Source organism: Malaclemys terrapin, chromosome 15, assembly GCF_027887155.1.
Source record: "Malaclemys terrapin pileata isolate rMalTer1 chromosome 15, rMalTer1.hap1, whole genome shotgun sequence".
Classification (NCBI taxonomy): Eukaryota; Metazoa; Chordata; order Testudines; family Emydidae; genus Malaclemys; species Malaclemys terrapin.
In genome coordinates this window covers 17918745-17941247 of record NC_071519.1, presented here as the reverse complement: position 1 = coordinate 17941247, position 22503 = coordinate 17918745, and the positions used below count along the sequence as shown (strand labels likewise).

At 58.5% G+C, this 22503-nt stretch overlaps 1 protein-coding gene across 1 annotated transcript in view; it reads left to right on the top strand.

Annotated features, from left to right (window-relative positions):
- ROBO3 (roundabout guidance receptor 3) overlaps positions 1 to 22503 on the top strand; it is a 239332-nt gene that overhangs the window by 186622 nt on the left and 30207 nt on the right. The window contains exons 5-8 of the mRNA XM_054005671.1: positions 1931 to 2069; positions 2757 to 2884; positions 11924 to 12048; positions 14878 to 15049. Of these exons, the coding sequence (XP_053861646.1) occupies positions 1931 to 2069; positions 2757 to 2884; positions 11924 to 12048; positions 14878 to 15049 (564 nt within the window). The remainder of the gene's footprint in view (positions 1 to 1930; positions 2070 to 2756; positions 2885 to 11923; positions 12049 to 14877; positions 15050 to 22503) is intronic.

Genomic DNA, 22503 nt, shown 5'->3' with positions numbered 1-22503 from the left:
CCCACCGGCCAGCTAGATCCAGGGACTTGGCTTCTGCAAATAGCAGTCCTGACCCCAGCAGCTCTGGACTATTCGAGATCCCATCCCTGTCTGGCCCTTCCCTGGCCCTCTAGCTCAGCCCTGCCATTCTCTGCTTCTCCCCTAGTCCCAAACAGGCTCCTGGTCCCAGATCCTCAGAGGTACTTAGGTGCCTAACTCCCATTGATTTCAGGGGAGCCCAGGAGAGCAGCCCTGCCTGGGAACCCTGTGCCTCGGGAGGCAGAGGTGCCATGCTGGGAGCTGGGATATGGTTTATTGCTCTGGCCGAAGGGGTCATAAATGAGGCAAGGCGTCTTTCTGAGCAGCCCTGACCGGAGCCCAAGTGGGAAACCAGTTCCTGCCTATGTTGTTGCCAGTCTTGGGTGCTGAGATGTTTCTCCCTCTGCCTTCCATTGCTCCGTCCCATGTGCTGGCTGGGAGGCGGTGAGACCGCTCTGTGCCGGGCTGGCCAGGACACAGCCCTGCACATTGCTAGCACAGCAGCATCCCATGTGATTTCCAAGCGCTGATTTCTGCAGCTCTAGAGCGCTGGTTGGCAGCTGTGAACTGGACAGGCAGCCGCATAGTGGGGACTAAATAACCCTGCGGCTCCAGCCAGTTCCTACAGGGCAAGTGGGCGGGGCTACGGAGGCCAAACTCCGTGGGCAGGGCTGGGCCACGCTGGCTGGGTAGGTACCGGGAGGCATAGGCACCAACTTCTCCTGGCACTGGTCGGTGCTCAACCCCTCCCTGCCCCCGGCCCCGCCCCGACTCCACCCCTGCCCCACCCCCATTCCAACTCCTTCCCCAAAGTCCCCGCCCCAACTCCGCCCCCTCCCTGCCCCTATTGGACTCCTTCCCCAAATCCTCACCTCAGCCCCGCCTCTTCTCCATCTCCTCCCCTGAGCGGGCCACATTCCCGCTCCTCCCCCCTCCCTCCCACAGCTTGTTACGCCGTGAAACAGCTGTTTTGCAGCGGCAAGCGCTGGGAGGAGAAGCGGTGATGCGGCGCGCTCAGGAGGAGGCGGAGGCAGAGGTGAGCCGGGGCGGGGCTGGGAGCTTGGCTGCCGGTGGGTGCTAAGCACCCACCAATTTTTCCCCATGGGTGCTCCAGCCCCAGAGCACCCAGGGAGTCAACGCCTATGCCAGGAGGCAGAGCCTCATGGAGGAGGCGCTTGTCCTCTCACTGCTAGACCCATTGTGTGGCTAGAGCTCCAGGCCCATCAGCCTTCCAGGAGCAGGGGGTGAGGCTGCGTGAGCCCCCAGGGAGCCGGGGGTGAGGCTGCATGTGCCCCCGGGGAGCAGGGGGTGAGGCTGCGTGTGCTCCCAGGGAGGAGGGGAGGAGGTTGTGTGAGCCCCCGGGGAGCTGGGGGTGAGGCTGCATGAGCCCCCAGGGAGCAGGGAGTGAGGCTGCGTGAGCCCCCAGGGAGCAGAGGGTGAGGCTGCGTGTGCTCCCAGGGAGCAGGGGGTGAGGCTGCGTGTGCACGCAGGGAGCAGGGGGTGAGGCTGCATGTGCCCCCGGGGAGCAGGGACTGAGGCTGCGTGAGCCCCCAGGGAGCAGGGAGTGAGGCTGCGTGAGCCCCCAGGGAGCAGGGGGTGAGGCTGCGTGTGCCCGCAGGGAGCAGGGGCTGAGGCTGCGTGAGCCCCCAGGGAGCAGGGAGTGAGGCTGCGTGAGCCCCCAGGGAGCAGGGGGTGAGGCTGCGTGTGCCCGTCTGACCAGCAGAAGGAGGATCCGATCCCATGGGGCCGGCTTCTCTGACATTTTCCGTGTGCATCCTCTGAGTCTGGCATCGCTGCCCATGCAGGGGTCGGAGGCTGCGGGGCAGCAGCTCTGTGAGGTCTCTGCGCTTGGTGTGGGCTGTACGGCTCCTGCGCTCAGTCCTGACGCTGCCTTTCTGGCCTGTCTCGGCAGAGCGCCCCACGTTCATCCGCAGGCCCATCAACCAGGTGGTGCTTGCTGAGGACAGCGTGGATTTCCACTGTGAGGTGCAGGGGGACCCAGTGCCGACGTCCCGCTGGCGCAAGGAGGAAGGGGAGCTGCCGCGGGGCAGGTAAGAGATGAGAGGCGAGGCCCTTTCCTGGGATGGGCTGCAGCAGGAATGCTGGTTCCAGGCCAGGCCGGGCTGGGCTGCCTGTGCGCTCCCGGCCGCTCCACGCACACAGCTGCACAGGAGAGCTAGGGGTGAGACGCTAAACCGATGTAGCTAAACCAGTTCTGCTTTGTGTGTGGACACCCCAGGGCTGCTCTGCATAAGGCATGCACCAGGTGAACCCAAGGGTGACTTTAACCCCGGGTGGACACGTGGCTTCCGGTTTGAGCGGCTTATTCTAGTTTCCTACCCAGAATCACAGGGTCTGACAGCTTTCTTACCAGACAAGCCCGGACTGCCTGGCTCACGAGAGGTTCGCTTGCCCCATTAGAGTTGTTCAGTCTGACTCCTGGAGTGAATGTGGTCCCAGGACAGGACTCATTGTAGAAATCCCAGAGAGGATCGCCAGCCCCCAACGCCCTCCCGCTCACCTAGATGGGTCTGGAAGCCAACGAGGACGGGTGTGCGCGCTAACCAGGCCCGAGGCTGGGCCCTGACCAAGGAAATGTCAGGCAGCATTTCTCCCCCAGGGTGGGAGCAGGGCTGGATGGGCGTGGTCTCCGGGTGCACCGACGTGGCCCTGGCACCCTGGGCACCGGTGCTGGTGCCAGGCCGGGCTCTCACAGCATTTGTTTCTGTCAATCCCAGGGCAGAGATCCAGAATGACAACACCCTGCGGATCAGCCGGGTCAGCGCTGAGGACGAGGGCACCTACACTTGCGTGGCAGAGAACAGCGTGGGCAAGTCGGAGGCCTCTGGCTCGCTCAGCGTCCATGGTAAGGGGTTGCTCAGGGGGCCAGGCAGCGATGGGGGCTGCTGGTGGTGGGACATACGGAGTCGAGGAGGAGATGAGCAGCCTCGTTCTCTCAGCGCCCAGTGATGGGGAGAGCCCAGCCCAGGGCCCGAGTGCGCCTCAGAGGCGGCTGACACTAGTCGGGCACTTAGGGCTGCCGGGGTGTTAGATGTGAATCACTTCCAGTGCTAGGTGCTGGCGGGATGGAGGGAGATGGGCCAGGCTCCCTTGCTGAGCCAGACCAGTCTCTGTCGATCCCCTCTGGTTACAATTCAACACCAGCTACTGGGCCCAGCTAGCCACAGCCTCGGTACCGACTGGCTGGACCGAGGTTAGTGCATGGAAGTCCCTGGAAAGGCGATTCAGCCTGGCCATGTAGGCAGACAGTGCCATGACCCCCTCCTCGCATGATCCGTCTGTGCCATGCTGCTGGCACACAGCAGGCTCCATCGCTGGGAGGCCGAGTGGGCCCAGCACTCGGCAGAGCCGAACACGGCAGCGCAGATTCACTCTGCTTCTCGGCCCCTCATGCGTACTGTCACTGTAACGCTCCCCCGGCTTCGCTGGATTCTGCTCATCTCACGCCTGTTTCTCTGTGTTCTCTGTTCCAGTGAGCCCATTCCGTGAGTATCCATTTCATCTCATACCCTGGGGCATGCGGGGATGGCCGGGGGCGAGGAGGGGCTGTGCATGTGACATTCCTGTGGGTTCATGAGGCCATAGTGGGAGACGATCTATGCAAGAGGCTCTTTGCCCGCTCTCTCCGGCCATCTGCTGGCTGGCTCTGCCTGCGTTAGCCCATTGGAGAGCACTCTAAAACCTCCCGGCGGGGACGGGGACACCCAGCCCTGGCTCTCAGCAACGGGCCTGGCTGGCCTACAAAGGCTTTTCCAACTCTCCTTTCTGGGAGTAGAGAGAATTCAGAGCAGCCTGCAGTGTGAATATGGCTGGCCTTCAACTGGCTGCAGAGCATTTGGCTAATGAATCTGATCAGGTCTCTCCCACCATGGACACCTCCCTCTCTCCCTTCCCCTTTCTCTCTCTCTCAGCTGAAAAGCCACTGGGTTCCAGCATGGAGCTTGGGTGTTAATTAACACTAGCCCACTCTGTGGCCCTGTGATTGCCCTCTAGCCACAGAACCGCTGTGCAGTGTGTGAACCGCAGTGTCCCTCTCCCGTCTCCAGCATGTGGACCAGCCACTTGTCAGCCCCGTGGAATAGCGAATATCCGGAGTGCATTAAGTCAGAGACACAGACCCCCCCTACGCTCTCATGACAGCAGTAACTAGGCCTGGCCCTGCGGCTGATGGGGCCAGAGGGCGCTGGGAGCAGCAGGCTCTAGGCAAGGTGCCGTTGGCTTTAGCCCGTCAGGTGTGTATTGTGTCCTCAGTCAAATGCCCTTGACAAAATGGCTTTCCTCGTAGTGGTAAAAATGAGGGCACGAAGGTGAGCTAGTGATGGGGCCAGTGCAGAGCCTGGTTCCCTTTGCTCTGCCCGCTGGGCAGCCCCCAGTCCAGTCAGTTTCCTGCCTCCGATCTGCCCATGCCCCTTCTCAGCAGCGCTCATTCAGGACTAAATGAAGCTTCCTGGGGCGCCCACGTCATCCGCCCTCGTTTCCTCCTGGCCTTTGAAGTGGGGCAGGAGCAGAACGTGGGGGTGGATTTCCTGAATCAGTCTCCATCATCCCTGCTGCATGCAGGCACCTGGCCCCTTTGAAGGCCCGGGGGGAAGGTACTTTGTGAAGAGGCTTCCCCGGCACCGCTGCTGCTGCCCCCTCCCTTCCAGCCCCGGCCATTGAGACGTGATTGTGGAGCAGGTGGTTGCACAGACACAGGCTGTTGCTGGGAGAGGTCACAGGTCGCTGGATTTGAATCCAAGCACTGAGCTCCCTTTCCAACGAGCGTGCAAGGGGCATCCCACTTCCAGCCACTGCTCTGGACTGGGGGCAGCCTGCCCTCCAGGCAAAGGGGAGGGGCAGCATTGGCATCCTCAGAGCTTGGTTAAGCCTCCAGATCTGCTTCCCAAGCTAGGCCCGCGGGTTCCTGGCCCTTGCCAGCTCCCTGTACTGTGGAGATGGCTCTGGGGACTTACTGCACTAAACAGACTTTGTGATGGGAGCCAGATCTTCAGCGGGTGTAAGGGAGCCGAGCGCAGCCTTTCTCTGTGCAGCGTCTGGGCCGGCGCACATGCAGATCAATAACGATTAAACAGCTGCAGGGTTTTCTTTTCCTGCCATGGAAATTCAGCAGGGGAGAGCAAGCAGCTTTCGGGAAGGGGGGGGGTCACATTAGCGTGGGGGTACCTAGCAATCCATAACTTCATTAAAGCGGTGCCTGCAGGGATCAGCATGACAATGGCACACCTGAAGCTCTATGTGATAGTGCCCGGTGCCCCATAAATACTTTACAGCTCTGCATTGTCTCCCCGCTCCTGGAGGGAGCGGGAAGGGGCGGGCAGAGGGGAGATAAGGCGGGCAATTAGCATGTGTAAAACCTGATGTCATTTGTCTTCCATTGAGAGGAATGAAAAGGCTTTGAACAGCCAGCGGTGGATGGGGGAGGGTTAGTTATTTATGGGAAGGTGGCTGATTTCGGAGACTTGCTCCTTTTCTTCTCTGTCCCTCCTCCTCCTTCCATCTCTCCTTCTCCTCTGAGTGCCCGGAGGTTATCAGGAGGCACATCAAGGCACCTTCCCCTGAGTGTTATGGCTCTATTCTGGAGAGTCCCACTGCCACAGCCTGGGGCCTTGCCTGGCTCCCTCTTATCTCTCCCCTTGTAAATACCTCGCTGGGGGCGTCTGGTTTAGAATTGTCCCCCTGGGATCCCTCTAGGAAGCAGGTGTGCCAGCCAAAGAGTATGAATCATCCGTGCTAGTGCAGGCCACACGCACCACACCGAGTCACACCGCGCCCCCTAGCCTACTTCAGGGGACACAGGGCTCCATGCTAGTCTGGTCAGGGAGATCCCCGGCTTCTATGTTCCAAGCACTGCCACTCACAGCTGTGATTTCACTTCCACCGCCCAGTGATCTCTCCCCCGCCCGCACAGCGCACCCCACTCGGTTGCTGAGGCGCTGGGTCCTGGCTGCTGGGAAGGCCACGCGGGTGCTGGACAGTGTGCGTTTGGAGTGGACAGTTGTGTAAAGGGGGCTGTGGTGGATGGTAGCTAACAAAGGGAATGGCTCGGTATCCAACTGGAGCTAGCTAGCGAGTATCTATTGCTTCTCACAGGTGCCAGGAGCTGGGACAATATTTGATTTGGGGAGCGGGCTGGGCTGTAGAGTAGCTACTGTCTCAAACAGATTCTTTTGGGGCGGGTGTTTTCCATGTTCAGTCTCAGCCAATGTTCCCTCTCATTTTTTACATCCATGTGCGGAATAAATTTTTTTATGCGCGCCAATATGGAGGTGATGTGCGGTGGGGGTGGGGCCAAGGGGTTTGGGGTATGGGAAGGGGCTCAGGGCTGGGGCAGAGGGTTAGTGTGCCGGGGGGTGAGGGCTTTGGCTGGGGCTGCGGGCTCTAGGGATAGGGGTGCGGGAGGGGGCTCAGAGCTGGGGCAGAGGGTTGGTGTGCGGGGGATGAGGGCTCCAGCTAGGGATGAAGGCTCTCGGGTAGGAGCGAGGATGAGAGGTTTCGGGTGCAGGCTGCCCCGGGGCTACGACAGGGAGAGAGGACTCCCCCCAGCCCTCTCTCACCGCAGCAGCCCAGGGCCGGAGGAGAGGTGCCTCTCCCTGCCTGTGCGGCCCTTGATAGCTTGCTGCATTGCCGCGCGGCTTAGAGGGAACTTATGTCTCAGCCCAAGAGGGGAGAGGGGTGTCTCTGTCTGTCTGTCTGTCCATGTGCACTGGAAATGTCAGAGGGCCAGATTCTGATCCTCTACTCATCAGTGGAGGTACTATGGTGATGAGGCTGCTACGAAAACCTCCATTGAGTAGCACCTTACTCCACCACTGGCCCTGCTGATCTCACGCCCACGAGGTCGCTTTGGGGCAAGGTGCCACTCAGCTGAGCGAGGGTGTCAGAATCTGGCTGAGTTTAGAGTCCAAATACTGGGCTGATCTTGGCCAAGGCTCTGGCGGTTCAAATGGGGCAGCTTTGCCCATGGGTTGGGGTATTCTGTCCCACCCCCCCAGTGTTTTTAACCTGAAGCTAGTCAGATTATTGACTAGGGTGCTCAGCGAGGTGTTCAAGGATCCAGAATGTTCCACTAGCCAGGCTGGGGGCTTCCAGCACAGACGTAAGTTTTAACGGACCTTTTAAACAGCGTGTTTTAATTCTCCTCTGGGCAGCCTGCATTGGAGAAGACACCTCACACTAAGCCCTGGTCTGCACTGTGCTGCAGCACAAACAAATTGCAGAGCTAACTTCCCTGTGTGCATATGGACACTGCTGGCATGAATGAAAAGGTACCTAATTCATATGAGCATAGCCCTATTTGAAGAGGACTGTGTTAACCCAAACCAGGTACCTTTCCTTCCGTGCCGGCAGTGTCTACAAGAGGCAGTTAGTTCAGTGCGCTCTGCAATTTGTATGCCCATAGTCCACACTGTGGCGCTGCGTAGACGTAGCCAAGACATTAGAATCATAAAAGATCAGGGTTAGAAGGAACCTCAGGACGTCATCTAGTCCAGCCCCCTGCTCAAAGCAGGACCAATCCCCAACTAAATCATCCCAGCCAGGGCTTCATCAAGCCTGACCTTAAAAACCTCGAAGGAAGGAGATTCCACCACCTCCCTAGGTAACCCATTCCATTGCAGACACCAGATGGCTCGTGGCATAGGATTCAGGTGGTGCTTTCTTTCATGCACTTATTTGGGGAGCCCCTGCATAGTGCAGCCGCTTTGCATCACATTCAGGCTATGGAAGAGTTGGGTACGTCTGACCTTGGATGGTCACAGCTGCTAATCAAGGAGTGTTTGCAACAATGACGCTCCTTCGAGTTCCCTGTAAGTGACCCCCACAAAATCAAACAGGAGGAAACTGTGGGCTTTTGTGCCTCTTGTGACTCTCAGCTCAAGGCCCCCTTATCTGGGCTGATAATGTCCTGAAGCGCTGCCGTCTGGGAGCTTTCACGGACCTGGGAAGTACCAGGAGCATTTCACAACAGGAAAAAAGAATTGTTCCCAGTGTTAGTGACGTTCTTCCTGTGCAGAACGTGGCTCGCCGAGCCAAAGCTGGGATTAGTGCAGGGTGCCCTGGGCTGGGTTGTTCCCCTTTAGGGGACTGGTCTAGTCTCAGGCCTGTTCTTGCTTCTTCCTGATGGAAGACATGGAGTTCTGGGTTTTCCCCCCTACAAATATGAGGAAAGTCAAGTCTGCCCTGACAGGAGAGGTCTGGCTGGAGAATGTTTACTGGGAGCTCTTGCATCTGAATGGAAGGGGAGAGGATGTGGAACCATTAGCACAGGCTTCCTTTATCCAGACTATTAATTAGACATTGGAGTTAAATGTGTTACCATAAAACAGGGGGAGGGATAGCTCAGTGGTTTGAGCATTGGCCTGCTAAACCCAGGGTTGTTAGTTCAATCCTTGTGAGGGCCACCTGGGGCAAAATCAGTACTTGGTCCTGCTAGAGAAGGAAGGGGGCTGGACTCAATGACCTTTCAGGGTCCCCTCCAGTTCTATGAGGTGTGTGTGTGTGTGTATATATATATATTTTTTAAACCCCTAAATCCAAAGGGTTTTACAGTCTGACTAGGAAACCAGCCCCTCTGTTCCGCTTCCACTCTCTTGATTAACGTGCTGCTGCCTTTCATAGCGTCCGCCTTTTGTGCAGCTCTGTGTGTGATGTTTCTTATGGATGAAAGTGTTGCCAGTTCTCCCACCCTGCCCCAAGCAGCAGCAGGGGGTGGGACACAGAGCTATTGAACACGTGGAAGCTCTGGTTGGGGCTGCTGAGGGCTGCAGGGGGTTGGTGGTTCGCTGAGTGAGTAGATGGGTGCTGGGGACGTAGGTGGATGAGTGGATGCTGAAGGGAGTCACTGGGTGTCTGGGGTCAATGGGTATCTTGGGGGCAGCTGGAGGCTGGCTGTTCTGGGGACTTGGCAGGAGGCACCAGTACTGGCCCCTTTCCCTCTCTGCTGCCCTCTCCCCTCCTTGGTCCTTCCCTATTGGGACCCAGCCTGGGGAACAGGAGTTGAGGCAAAGGAGCTGCCTCGCTGCCTCCAGAACAGGGCCACAGCAGCCAGCAGGTGCTATCACTGGCGTCCCCTGCAGCCTGGGCACTGTGAGGTCCCAGCAGGGCTGCAGGGAGGCGTGGCAGGGCTGTCCGTGCACAAGGGCTAAGCAAGATGCCACACTCGGCAATGCTGCCCGTTCAGCCTGTTCTCCGGGCCCAGGCAGACAGTGCTAGTGTCAGAGAAAAGAAGGAAGAAAATGCGGCCCCTTCCGGCCTTCGCTGTGGGTGACAGAGAAGGAACGAGCACTCAGTCCCACCGGGCAGCCTCTGCCAACACACTCCGCAGCTCTGGGCCTCTCTCCAGGGACCCGGCAGCACTCCTGCTGTCAGAGAAACAGAAGGCGGGTGCTGCGGTATCTTCGTGGCTGTTCTCCTCTGTAAACAGCCCATCAGATGCCCCAGCACCTGGGGAGAAGGCCCAGGGCTTCCTGGCTGTGCTGGATTCCCCAAGCTCAGGCTGCCATGTTACCACAGGATCATAGAAATGTGGGGCTGGAAGGACCCTCGAGAGGTCATCAAGTCCAATCCCCTGCACTGAGGCAGGACCAAGTAACCCTAGACCATCCCTGATGGGGGTTGGCCAACCTGGTCTTAAAAACCTCCAATGATGGGGATTCCGCCACCTCCCTTGGAATCTGTTCCAGAGCTTAACTACCCTGAGAGTTAGAAAGTTTTTCCTAATATCGAACCTAAATCTGCCTTGCTGCAGACTCAGCCCATTGCTTCTTGTCCTGCCTTCAGTGGACATGAAGAACAATTGATCACTGTCCTGTTTAGAACAGCCTTAATCGATCTGAAGGCTCTCAGTCTTCTTTTCTCAAGACTAAACATGCCCAGTTTTCGTAACCTTTCCTCCTAGGTCAGGTTTTTTAAATCTTTGAGGCTCTCCTCTGGACTCTCTCCAATGCGTCCACATCTTTCCAAAGTGTGGCACCCAGAACTGGACACAGTGCTCCAGCTGAGGCCTCACCAGTGCCAAGTAGAACAGGACAATTATCTCTTGTGTCTTACATGCAACGCTCCTGCTAATACACCCCAGAACATTGCCTTTTTCACAACTGCATCTCACTGTCTCACATGCAATTTGTGATCCACTATAACACCCAGATCCTCTCCAGCAGCACTACCACCTAGCCAGTTATTCCCCATTATGTAGCCGTGTGTTTGATTTTTCCTTCCTAGGTAACGTACTTTGCTCTTCTCTTTATTGAATTTCATCTTGTTGAATTCAGACCAGTTTTCCAATTTGGCCAGGTCATTTTGAATTCAAATCCTGTCCCCGCCAAGTGCCAGCATCCCCCGCTCAGTGTAGTGTCATCTGCAGATTTTACAAGCATGTTCTCCTCTCCCTTAGCCAAGTCATGAATGAGAACATTGACTAGTACCAGACCCAGGACTGACCCTTGCGGGACCCCATTAGAAACCCTCCCGCTTTGGCAGCGGACTATGGATAACTACTCTTTGAGGGCGGTTTAATGTATATGGAGATACACCTATCTCCTAGAGCTGGAAGGGACCTTGAAAGGTCATCAAGTCCAGCCCCCTGCCTTCACTAGTAGGACCAAGTACTGATTTTTTGCCCCAGATCCCTAAGTGGCCCCCTCAAGGATTGAACTCACAACCCTGGGTTAGCAGGCCAATGCTCAAACCACTGAGCTGTCCCTCCCCCCCTTAACCTGGTGTGCCCCCACCTTACAGTAAATTCATCTAGAGCACTGCCCTAGTTTGCTGAGGAGACTGTCACGCGGGACTGTGTCAAAAGCTTTACTAAAATCACGCTCTATCTCATCTCTGGCTCCCCCGCAGCCCCTAGGCCAGTGACCCTGCCCTGGCATGGTTTGCTGTGCCTCCCTTGTGCTTACTGCCCCAGCATTAGCTTAGGCCATAAAACAGGCCAGACGTGCAGCGTGGCGGTGCCCCAGTCTCCAGGAAGGGCACTGGCTCCGGTGTCACTACCCCGCGTAGATGCTGTGTCCTGGTATGGTATCATAGGTGCCAACTCCGTGAGTGCTCTGGGGCTGGAGCTCCCACAGGGAAAAATTAGTGGGTGCTCGGCACCCATTGCCAGCCAAGCTCTCCTCACCCCCTGCCCCACCTCCTCCCCTGAGCGTGCGTCCCCACTCCTCCCCCTACCTCCCAGCGCTTCCCGCCCAACTGCCGCCAAACAGCTGTTTGGCAGCGTTAGCATGCTCCAGCAGGGAGGGGGAGGAGTGGGAACGTGGTGCGCTCAGGGGAGGAGGTGGGGAAGAGGCGGAGTCGGGGCAGGGATTTGGGGAAGGAGTTGGAATAGGAGTAGGGAGGGGGCGGAGTTGGGGCGCGGACTTTGGGGAAGGGTTTGGAATGGGGGCAGGGCAGACATGGGAAGGGGCAGGCCAGGGGCGGGTCCTCATAAAAGGGGTGGGGTGGGGCGGGACTGGGGCAGAGGTGGGGTTGAGCACCCATGGGGAAGTGGGGAAGTTGGCACCTATGTATGGTACCCCATTAGGCTGCTTCCTGCAAGCCCAGCTTTGCCCCAGTGCAGCGTGTCAGCATTAGGGGTTTGCTCTGGGGTCCCTGTAGCCACACAGCTGTGTGCTGTGAGCTCCCTCGCTGCAGACAGGGCCAGTGCTCCGGTTATTGGTCAGCTGCCTGGAGGCTTAGAGAAATGTACAGACCTCTGGGCTGTGGAAATCTGTTCTGCTAGCCAACCGTAGCGTCCCCTCCCCACCTCCTGGGGGAGCATTTCTGCAAGAAAGCCCCAGGCGCCCCGAGCCCCATTGCCTGGAGACCCCATGCTGTTGGACAAAACCCCTTCTAAAGTTTTGCAACCCGTGTCTATTTGTTTCTCTTTCTTTTCACCCGCTCTCAGTTCCACCCCAGTTAGTGACGCGCCCTCGGGACCAGATTGTAGCTCAGGGCCGCACCGTGACCTTTCACTGTGAGACCAAAGGAAACCCGCCGCCGGCTGTGTTCTGGCAGAAGGAGGGCAGCCAGGTAGGTTCTGCATGCCCCCCTCCCCTGAGCGTGTACCAAGGCCTACCCATGCCCCTGTCCCATGCCCCTGCCTGGGGAGCTCTGTTCTCCCAAAGCCAGATTGCGAAGCTCTGGACTCTCAGCCCGTCAGGAGGCTGTGATCTGCCCTCCAGCCTCAGCGGGTGTATTCACAACCGGGGACCCTGGCCCGTGTGAGCACAGTCCCCAGCAATACTCCCAGGGCACAAACCTGGTCCCACCCCACCCGGACCCAGGAGAGACCCAGTCCCTGGGGACAAACGAAGCAGCGTTGTGTTCTCTGTGTGAGACGGCATCTAGGCCTCTCCGGACAAGCACCTGGCTGATTCTGCTGTTGTGAGCTGGGAGGCTGGGGCCCGTGGGGACGTCTAGGCTGCAGTGGGGAGGCGTGAGCCCCAGGGAGGGTAGACTCATGTTAGCTCAGTGCCCAGCTACTGCTAAGAATAGCCCGCCCAATGCTTTGGTGTGAGCTCAGCAGCTCACCTGAGCCGCTGCAGGTACAGCAACATCCACGCTGCTGGAGCTGAGTGAGTGCGAGCGCGTCTGCCCAGGCTGGGAATCCCACCTCCCTTGGCGAGCGAGTGTCTGCGTGGCAGGGAGCAGGGGACCCTGCGCTGTGATGAAGTCAGCAGGGATCCGGGGAAGGAACATCCTCTGCTTGGCACTTCAGCCAAACAGTGACTCCCCTCCCTCGCCTCCTCTCTGCCCGCCAGCCTGCTGCCTGTCCCCTGCGGTCTGTCCTGGGATCCAGCCCTTGGGCTCTGTCAAGCCCAGTTCATTCTGGCTTGGATTCGGGGAGATCTCCCAGGCACGGTCCTGGTGCCCAGTTCCAACCAGGTCATCCTCGCAGCTGAGACACCTCCGTGCCCAGCCCCGCTCCTAGGCCTGGCTTTGGGTGGCTCCCGTGGGCCCATGCTGGGGCCCACTTGGTCCATCCCTGGGGCTTTGCTCAGCTGTTTAGACAGCCCTGGCAATGGGGCTCACCCCGCAGTGAATCCTCCCCAGCTGCCCTGGTGCCTGGAGCGGTGCCATGGCTGTGCCAGGGCTATCCTGGGGGTAGTTGAGGCTCCTGCAGGCGGGTGAGGCACTGGCGAGACCCTCGTGCAGGAGTCAAGAGGCAACGGTATTGCCCCGAGTGGGTGAGGCATGAGGAAGGCAGCCCCTGGGGTGGGGTGGGGGCGGGGGGAAGGCAGCACTTTGCCTATGGAGGGGGACAGGTGATGGATGGGGAGGGGAGGTCAGTGAATGCAGGGGGGTGTACAGCAGGGCCAAGGGGGCCCAGCCCAACACTGCATCTAGCTCTCCTCCTCTGCCAGACGCTGCCCCCTCATGCCATGGGCCCCTGGCCTTGGCCTGGGGGCCAGCTGTTTTCTGCTGCCCCCTCAGAGTGCTCTGTCTTCCCCCGAGTCAGGTCTTCTCCATCCGACTCAGTTTCCCCGCACCCACCTGGGCTCCCAGGCTCCAGCTTGCCCCCACTGCCCCCCACACTCCCTAATGCAGCTTCTCCACACCCACACAGGCACCCAGGCCCCAGCTCGATTCCACTGCCCCCGCACCCACCCATCCACCTGGGCTCCCAGGCCCGAGCTCGGCTCCCAGCTTGACTTACCCCCTACCCAGCTGACCCTGTCCTGGCTCCCTCCCCCAGACCCACCCCCACTCCCTGCCTGGGCCCTGGCTCAGTTCAGCCCCCTGGGTTCCCCTCCCCAGGCTCCCCCGGCTAAGGCGCTCAGATCAGCCCTGGAACTTGCTGCTCTGCAGTGCACGTTTCCACAGTGACTCGGCTCTGCTGCCCTTCTGGGGCCCCACGCCCTTGCCCACGAATGCAGGGCTCCCCCCTTGCCCACTGGCCGTACAGAGCCGAGGGAACTGTACCGCATGAGTGAGCGCGCTCTCGGCTGGAGCGCTCTGGGCGGGGGTCAGTGTGCAAGGACACAGGAACCTGAAACCAGAGCCAGTAAGCACTGAACCCCATAGGAATGAACCAAGCCCCGGAGGACAGGGCAGCGCCTTGGCCCGGGAATATCGGAGCCCAGGCTGGAGAGGCAAAGGGATCGGACCTCAGGGACTGAGACAGGGCAATGCTATGCTCCCTGGGGTCCCGCAGCAGCTCCTGGCCAGTGGAGCAGGGCGACTCCGTTCTGCTCAGCAGGGCCTTGCCGGGGTCTACAAGCAGATTCCATGTTTGCAGCAGAGGCCCAGAACTGCCCCAGGGCCTGGTGTGGCCAGAAGTGCTGTGCTGTGACGTAGCCTCTCTCTGCCCACATGCTTGGTAGGAGGAGAGGAGGCATCAGACAGGGATTGTGGCACACCAGGGCCTTCTGCTGTATGCAGCTCCCTCCTCACCCAGTAACAGAAACCCTGAGGGAGGGCGGGGTGCAGGCATCCCCACCCTCCAGCAGCCATTCTCCTTGGGGAATGCTTCCCTTGTTAAGAGGAAGGCACCACAAACGTGAGACCCAGGTGCTTTCCAGATGGAGTGGGCCTGGCTGCACGCTCTGAGGGCTGGCGGGAGGGACCTGGCCATGCGCTCTCAGGGCTGGCGGGACTGTGCCAGATCCTCTGTATGTCTAGGCACTGGTGCAGGGAGCTCTGCCTGATGTCATGAACAGCCCCTCCGCCCGCCCTGCATAGTGTCTGGGGAGGGCTGGGCTCTGTGTTGTTTCCTGAATTTGGCTGGCCCTGGGCGGGGCGCTACCAAAATCAGCCCAGCCGCTCCCTGCAGAGGCCCTGTACTCCCATGCCTCCGGGCCGCCCTCGGCTCTCACTAAGTGGAGAGTCTGGGGCTCTCCCCTTGTGTCTGCCCTGCAGATCCTGCTGTTCCCCAGCCAGCCCCCTCAGCCCATGGGCCGCTTCTCCGTGTCCCCGAGTGGCGAGATGACCATCACGGAGGTGCAGACAGCAGATTCCGGGTACTACATGTGCCAGGCCATCAGCGTGGCGGGGAGCATCCTGGCCAAAGCCCTGCTGGAGGTGGAGGATGGTGAGTTCTTGTGAGCGTAAAGGCTCCAGTAAGGCCCTTCATGGTCAGGGAGAGCCCTTGGTGTGGTCCCCAGGCCAAGCACTGTGGAGTGGGGCCAGGGGCACAACCGCCTGTCACGCACAGGTCCTGCAGCAGGCTCACTGCCTTGTAGGAGCTTGGAGTCGTGTGGTCGGTGTATTGCAGAGCTGAGGGGCTCTGGGCCCGGGAGCTCAGGGTGGAGCTGGCTCTAGGGGAGAAGTGGGGGGAGCGTGGCATCTCCGTCCATGAGCGCTGGAACGTTTGCTGAGTTCCCAGGGTGCTGGTGAGGGAACGGCAGAGCGCAGGGGGGAGCCTGGCAAGGGGGCTCCAGTGAACTTCGTTCATTCAGGCTGGCAGCTGGTATGGTCCGGTAGTGCTCCCTCTGAGTCTGGGCAAGGTGCCATTTGAACCCCGCCCCTCTGTCCGGGCGGCAGGTTCTGGACAGTTGGAGCCGAATCTCCTCCACCTTGCTGAGCTGGGCAGGGGGCAGCCTGAGTGCTGAACCCCTTGGAGCATGCCCCCTTACCCGCAGCACGCTCCCGTCATGGCCCCTTGCCCGGGCTCGCAGGGCTGTGTTTCAGCAGCTGGTTAGTTTAGCCTGCAGGCTGCATTTTCAGGGGCTCAAGGCTTTAAGGTTTCCTACCTGGGTGGAGAGCTCTAAGCCTCCCAGCTGCCCAGGTACGCACAGGGACTGTGCCAGCAGGGCCCTGGGGTGTGAACCACAGACACCCAGAACAGCGGAGTGCCCGGGATCCTAACCAGCTATGGCCCGTTGGGACAGCAGCCAGCCTGGCGCCCTGTGCAGGGAATGAGCGAGGGGCGGTGAAGGGGTAGGTCAAGGGGAGGAAGGGTCTGGTGCAGGGCACAGGAAGACGGCAGGGAAAGATCTGTGGGGACAATGTGGGGAGGGGTCAGAGAGGAGCCTGGAAGAAGTGGCCTGTTGCTGGATTTCCCGTGGGGTGGCTGCAGCTCTTTCGGCCTGAGACGAACATGGCTGCCCGGCTCCTGGCAGGGCCAGATCCGACCGCACCTCCACTACACCAACAGAAGAATGCTTCTGTCGTTCGGGGAGGTGGCGTTCCTACACCGACGGAAAAACCCCTTCCATCGGCGTGGGCTGCGTCTGCACGACGGGGTTCTGCCGGCAGAGCTCCGGCACCCCAGCCACAGTGGGATGGTGCCCGTCCTGTAGCTCTCCCCTTGGAGAGGGAGCCAGTCGCTCCTGCAGCTGCTGGGTCAGTGGTTCAGGCTCCCCAGGTTTGCAGTGGTCACCCCTCACTCAGCCCATCTCCAGTGGGAACCCAGCTGTCAGCTCACAAAGGCTTGGTGGGACCCTGGATTGCAATGGGGTTTGGTAGGACGCAGACCAGCATGTGCAGAGCGAGGGACTGGCACAGCCCTGCACAGGCCCCCAGCTGGTTCCCTTGTGGAACTGCAAAGAACCCGGGAATGTCTGAGCAGCGAGGATGGGAGCTCCTGCCTGGGGAGCTGCGGCCCCGGCTTTGCCAGTGGAATTTGTTCCTGTGAAGTTTTCTGGCATTTTCTCTGAACTCTCCTGCTGTGAATTTCATTTGTCTGAGTTTCCTTGGCATTAGCCAGGACTCGGGAGGTGTTATAGGAACCATGGCTTCGAGCGAGTCCTTAGCAGCGAGACTCTCCTTTTATGCAAATAAAATCCTTGCCTCTCTCTAAGGGGTTTCTTGTTAAAAACCCAGCTGAACAGGCAGGCTTCCTTCTCACCTTTGTGGAGCCTGTCTCCCCCCTGCCCACCCGCCGCCCCCTCCCGCTGGCATCCTGCGCTGTGTCCAAACAAACTCTTCTCCCGTGAAACGCTGTCAGGTGGCACGGCCAGTGTGTGCAATAATGGATGGGGCCATATCAAGCGATGCTCTTTGCCTTCCTCTCTGCACAGCCCAGACAGCGCCCTGCTTTGTCAGTTCCTGTGTGAGTTTCCTTGGCAATCCGCAGGCGCTAGCGCCGCGCTGCGTCGGTTGTTACAGACAGCGCAGGGGCCAGGTTACAGGCAGGGACTGAAAAGAATTCTGTTAGTGCTGTTCGCTTATTTGGGTTGTTTAATTAAACCTACATTGGGGGACCAATCCCTGAAGGGCAGCAAGTGTCACTTTGAAACCCCATTGGTGGGAGCCCGGCTTGGAAATGCCGACGGAGGGCTGGGCTCTCCAAAGGCCATGCTGACAGCACAGCATGCCAAGGTGCGAGCGGTGCTGCATTCAATGCCGGCCGCCTCAGGGCTTCACCTCACGGTGTGCACAAGGCAGGGGGGATGCCGTTATACCAGCACAATTGTGCTTGCCACCAGCGTAGCTTCTGCTGGTTCTTGACCCGACGTGTACTGATACACCTGTGTCCGCTTAAGGAGGGCGTCGTCGATTTAACTCCACCGAGATGGTTAGATGGCCCAGCACCATTTCCTGAACCCATCTCTGCACTGTGGCGGCATGGGCCCAGCGTGTGCAGAGACCTTGCACTAGCCCACAGCCAGGCCTCAATCCTGAGCTGGAGCAGCCGTCTGTCGATACAAGAGGGCAGCTTGCCCCCATGGCATGTTACGCCTCTGGCCTCTGCTGGGGCTGCCAGTGTGAAAACCAGCTTCTCCCCTTTGTGCTTCCCACCAGTCTCCTTGCACGCAGGCCAGTGAGCGCCCAGCAGATGGTACCTACTAGAGGGAAGCCTTTGTATTCCCTTATTTCTTCCCTGAGCTGGGCAGCACGGGAGCTCCCTCCCTGCACTCCCTGGTGATTTGGGTTTTCTGGTAACACCTGATCCATCAGCCCAGCTGACAAGGGCGAGGTGATTAATGGCAACTGTTGGACAAAGAGAGTGTAACCCAGAATCCTAATTCCGCAGCACAGATGGCTTCCTGCAGCGAGAGGGTGGCTAGACAGCACAGCACTCCGCAGTGGCAGATGAGCCGTCCCTGGCCTTTATGTGACACTTCATGTGTCTGTATCTTGTGGAGCGCCTGTTCCGACCAGGGGCCTGTTAACAAGAGGGCACGGCCCTAGCGAGTCACAATCCGGAACCAGGAGCCAGGCCTCTGCCAGATGAGAGCACAAGGCCAGGGCAGGATGCAGCTGTGGCCTGTAGCATCCTGCTCGTTGCGCCCACGTCACCAGTGATGCTGTCAGGCACTTTGTCTGCTGCGCAGGAGGCCAGGGAAACGCCGGTGAGCCGCCCCCTTGCCAATGCTGAGTGTGGTGCCTGCCTGCTGCCAGCTGATTTCTGTCTGCGCCAGCTCCTTCACCTTGGCTGGGGTTGGTTCTCCTTCTCCCGTGCACTTTCTTTGCTGGTTGTTACTGGCAAATTCAATTCTGGGTGAACTCTCCGGGGCTCTTTGTCCAGCCACTGCTTCCCAAGCAATGGAGAGTAATTAGGGTCATAAATAATGGGCGGCTCCGGCAGTCTCCTGGGCTGCTGAGCTGAACGTCTTTAGGGTGCTGGCTGAGGTGGAAGCTTGTCTCTACTTGGTTGGGGTAGTTAGGGTGGGGGTGGGTCATCATTAATGCTGTGGAGGCTGCCCCTTATGGGCGTCACCATGGCGACACTCGCAGCAGAGTGAGGGGAGAGTAGGCCTGACTGGACTCTGCACTCACCCACCCCACTTCAAGGTCAGCCACTGAGTAACCCCAGGGGGATCATAGGACAGGTTGCTGTTCACCTCTGACTCTGACAGCACTCGGTCCTCCCTGCCCACCTTGCCCTGTTCTCACAGTGACACCTAGAGTGACCGTGGCCCCACATGGGCTCCCCACTGCCCCGAGGGACCTACCTCGCTCACGCCCTAACCGCCTCACTCTCCCATGCTTGCAGCGTGTGCTCCGATAGCTGTGATCCGTGCAGGGAGAGGGGCAGGGACGCAGCTGGCAGGGTAGCATCGGTGTCACAGCACCATGAGTTCTTGGAACAATAGTGGAAGGGAAAGGTGGCTCAGTAGCTAGTCTGGGCCATGCGAGAGCTGGGGCCAGTTCCCTGCCCTGCCACTGATTTGCTGCGTTACCTTGGGCAAGTGCCTTAGTCTCTCTAGTGGTCCTCTGTAAAACGGGGGGATAGCGCTTCTCTGCCTCCCAGGGGTGATGTGAGCTTACCGACTGTGAGTGCCCAGGTACAACAGTGATGGGGGTAGTTAAGACCAGGTGTACAATCCAGTGCCCACAGGCCCCGTCACAGGTCGGGCACCTGAAATTTGAAGCATCTGCAGTGGGCTAGTCATGCCTGAAACCACATCCGTGTGGGTGTGGGGCAGTGGGTGCTGGGGACCCTCTGAGAATGAGGGGCACAGCGTTCTGTGGGCATTGGGAAGGTCGCTACACACACAGCATGCCTGATGCTGACCCACAAAAGCAAGGACGTGGGGAGCCGAGCCCCTCTCAGTGCATCGCCCGTCCCCCGTACACCACAACCCACAACCTTGGCTCTGCCCCGAAGAGGTGGCACCCGCCAAGCACTGCACTGCCTCATCCCCACGGCCAGACAAGCCCCGCCCCCTTCCCCTCACTGCCCCTCCCTGCTCTATCCGGGGTGGAGGCTGGGTGTGTTTCGAGCCACCCTCCCAACCTGCATGAGATCCTTTCAGGCTCACAATCCTACCGTCTCTGCACAAATGGGGGCTCCCCCACCCCATCCACTGGGTTGGGGAGTACCAGGCTACCCTGCCTTCCCCTATCAAACCCAGCCTTCCACACCCAGTCTTCTCCCCCCATCCACTGGGCTGGGGAATACCAGGCTATCCTACCCTCCCCTAGCAAAGCCAGCCTCCCCCACCCAGTCTTCTCCCCCCCATCCACTGGGCTGGGGAATACCAGGCTACCTGCCCTCCCCTATCAAACCCAGCCTCCCCCACCCAGTCTTCTCCCCTCCGTCCACTGGGCTGGGGAATACCAGGCTACCCTGTCCTCCCCTAGCAAACCCAGCCTCCCCCACCCAGTCTTCTCCCCCGCCCCATCCGCTGGGCTGGGGAATACCAGGCTACCTGCCCTCCCCTATCAAACCCAGCCTCTCACACCCAGTCTTCTGTCCCCTCCCATCTGCCCTCCCATTCTCCCCATTGTCTCCTGGGCTTCCCTTGCCCTTCCTTTCCTCTCAGTCTCCCTCAGCTTCTCGTACTCACCTGCCCCCTCTGTCTCCCTTTAACCCCCCTCACCCATACCTCTAGTGTCCCTCCCTGGTCCCCACTTTCCCCCAGCGCCCCAGTGACTTGGATTCTGCTTCCCTCCCAGTGTGCCCCTTGGCCTGTTCCCAGCATCCAGGCTGTCGTCAGCACTCAGGGCAGCTTGGCTTTAGAGGCAGTGGCCGGTTTTACTAGGGTAAATAGCGTCCTGCCCATGCTGTAAGGAAATGTGTGACATTGCCCAGGGTATAATCTGGACAGATGGACAGCTGTCTCCCCTGAAATCTCCAACCTGGGGTGCCTTTAACACTGCTCGCTGTAGGAGCTACCACTCCTGGCCTGCTCACACACAGCCTCTAGCATGTAAATCACTCCCAGCTGAATTGTATGAGTGTTACAGCTAATCACTCATGAATTACATTACAGGGCGACCCCAGCAAAGTCCCACTCCCAGACTTGCCCCCTGAAATGTGTGTCTTATACTGCCCAGCTCTTTAATAGAAAATGATATGCACAAACCCTGTTACTCATCTGCAGGGTCCCAAACACTTCAATCCAAGCACAAACTGGTTTAGATAAAATAATAAAACAAGTTTATGAACTGCAGGAAGATTTTAAGTGATTACAAGTAATGAGGCATAAAAGTCAGAGTTGGTTACAAAAAAAAGAAGAAGATAAAATGCAAACTAATACCTAACTTAGTGAGCTAAATGAATTCAAAGCAAAGGCTTTTCTCACCACCTGCTTTTTGCAGTCTTTACTGGTTGAAAGCCTCCAGGCCAGGACCCCTCCCCAGTTCAGTGTTTCTTCAGGCGTTGATACTGCCATGAGCAGAAAGGAATGGAGGAGAACGGTAGTTTGTGTAGAGCGTCCTCTATTCTTATACCTTTCTCTCCTCTTTGAGGATTATCTCCAGCAGGGGTATAGGCAACAGCTAGTCTGTCACACTGGAACCCCCCCACCCAAAATGTAAATGTCTCTTTCACACTCTTCTTCTTGCCAAAGAATGGCCATTTACCCAGCTGATAGTCCACTTGATTTTGTTGGCACCTGGCTGAGGTGTGGACTAGTCTTTTGTTTTTGAGGAACTGGTCTGAGGCTGTTTTTTAAACTTGGAACATGTCTCAGCAATGTCATACAGTACAGCAATGTCATACAGGAGAATTTTATAATTTTACATACAATGTCGCCACATGTATTTTACCTAGACAATAATGCTCAGCAGATTATGAGTTTCCAAATGATACCTCATAAGGCATACTTTGTACAAAACGTATCACAGTTTTGTAAAAAGACTGAGCATAGGCGTACAGGCTGTCACAAGATGTCCCATTGTAACTGAGGGCAGCCTGTGGGCCTAATCCCATTGAGAACAGTGGGTGACGGCTGCCATTCTGCAATATACCTATCTCATAGAGCTGGAAAGGACCTTGAATCCAGTCCCTTGCCTTCACAGCAGGACCAACTACCACCCCTAACAGATTCCCCCCACCTGATCCCTAAACGGCCCCCTCAAGGATTGAGCTCACAACCCTAGGTTTAGCAGGCCAATGATCAAACCACTGAACTATCCCTCCTTGTGAGTGTCTGGCAAAGAGCTGATTCTCCAGCCCTGGCTGTAGGAGCACGGCATAAAAACCTACACAGGAGAGATGAGAACAAATGTTATGAAGCATAATAGTAAACAGTGGCCCTTAGTCCTATGTGACTCTTTTCTAACACTGTCCCTTGCCCCAGATTGCTCAACGTTCACCTCTCTGCCAACCTCCATGGAGCTGAACAGTGGCTTGTAAAAGATGATCTGTTGACAAAAACTGTTCTGGCCCATCAGCCTCAGACCAATTTCAAACCCTTCCTATTAAACATTTATGGAAAGAAACCGAGCACGACTCGTACGGAGACTCCAAACAGGGCAGGCTCTAGGCACCAGCAAAACAAGCTGGTGCTTGGGGCGGCACATTTTTAGGGGCGGCATGGCTGGCGCCAGAATGCCGCCCCTAAAAATGTGCCCCGGCCGCCCTAGCTCGCCACGGCGCGCGAAACAGCTGATTCGCGCTCCGCTGCTCTCCCTCCCTCCCAGGCTCTCAAGCCTGGGAGGGAGGGGGAGCAGCGGCGCCCGAATCAGCTGTTTCGCGCGCCGCGGCCGCTCGGGGTCTCTCCCTCCCTCCCAGGCTCTCAAACCTGGGAGGGAGGGGGAGACTCCAAGTGGCCGTGGCGCGGGCGCCGCTTTTCCCCCTCCCTCCTAGGCTTGAGAGCCTGGGGGGAGGAGGCAGGGCTGGAGATTTGGGGAAGGGGCGGAGTTGAGGCG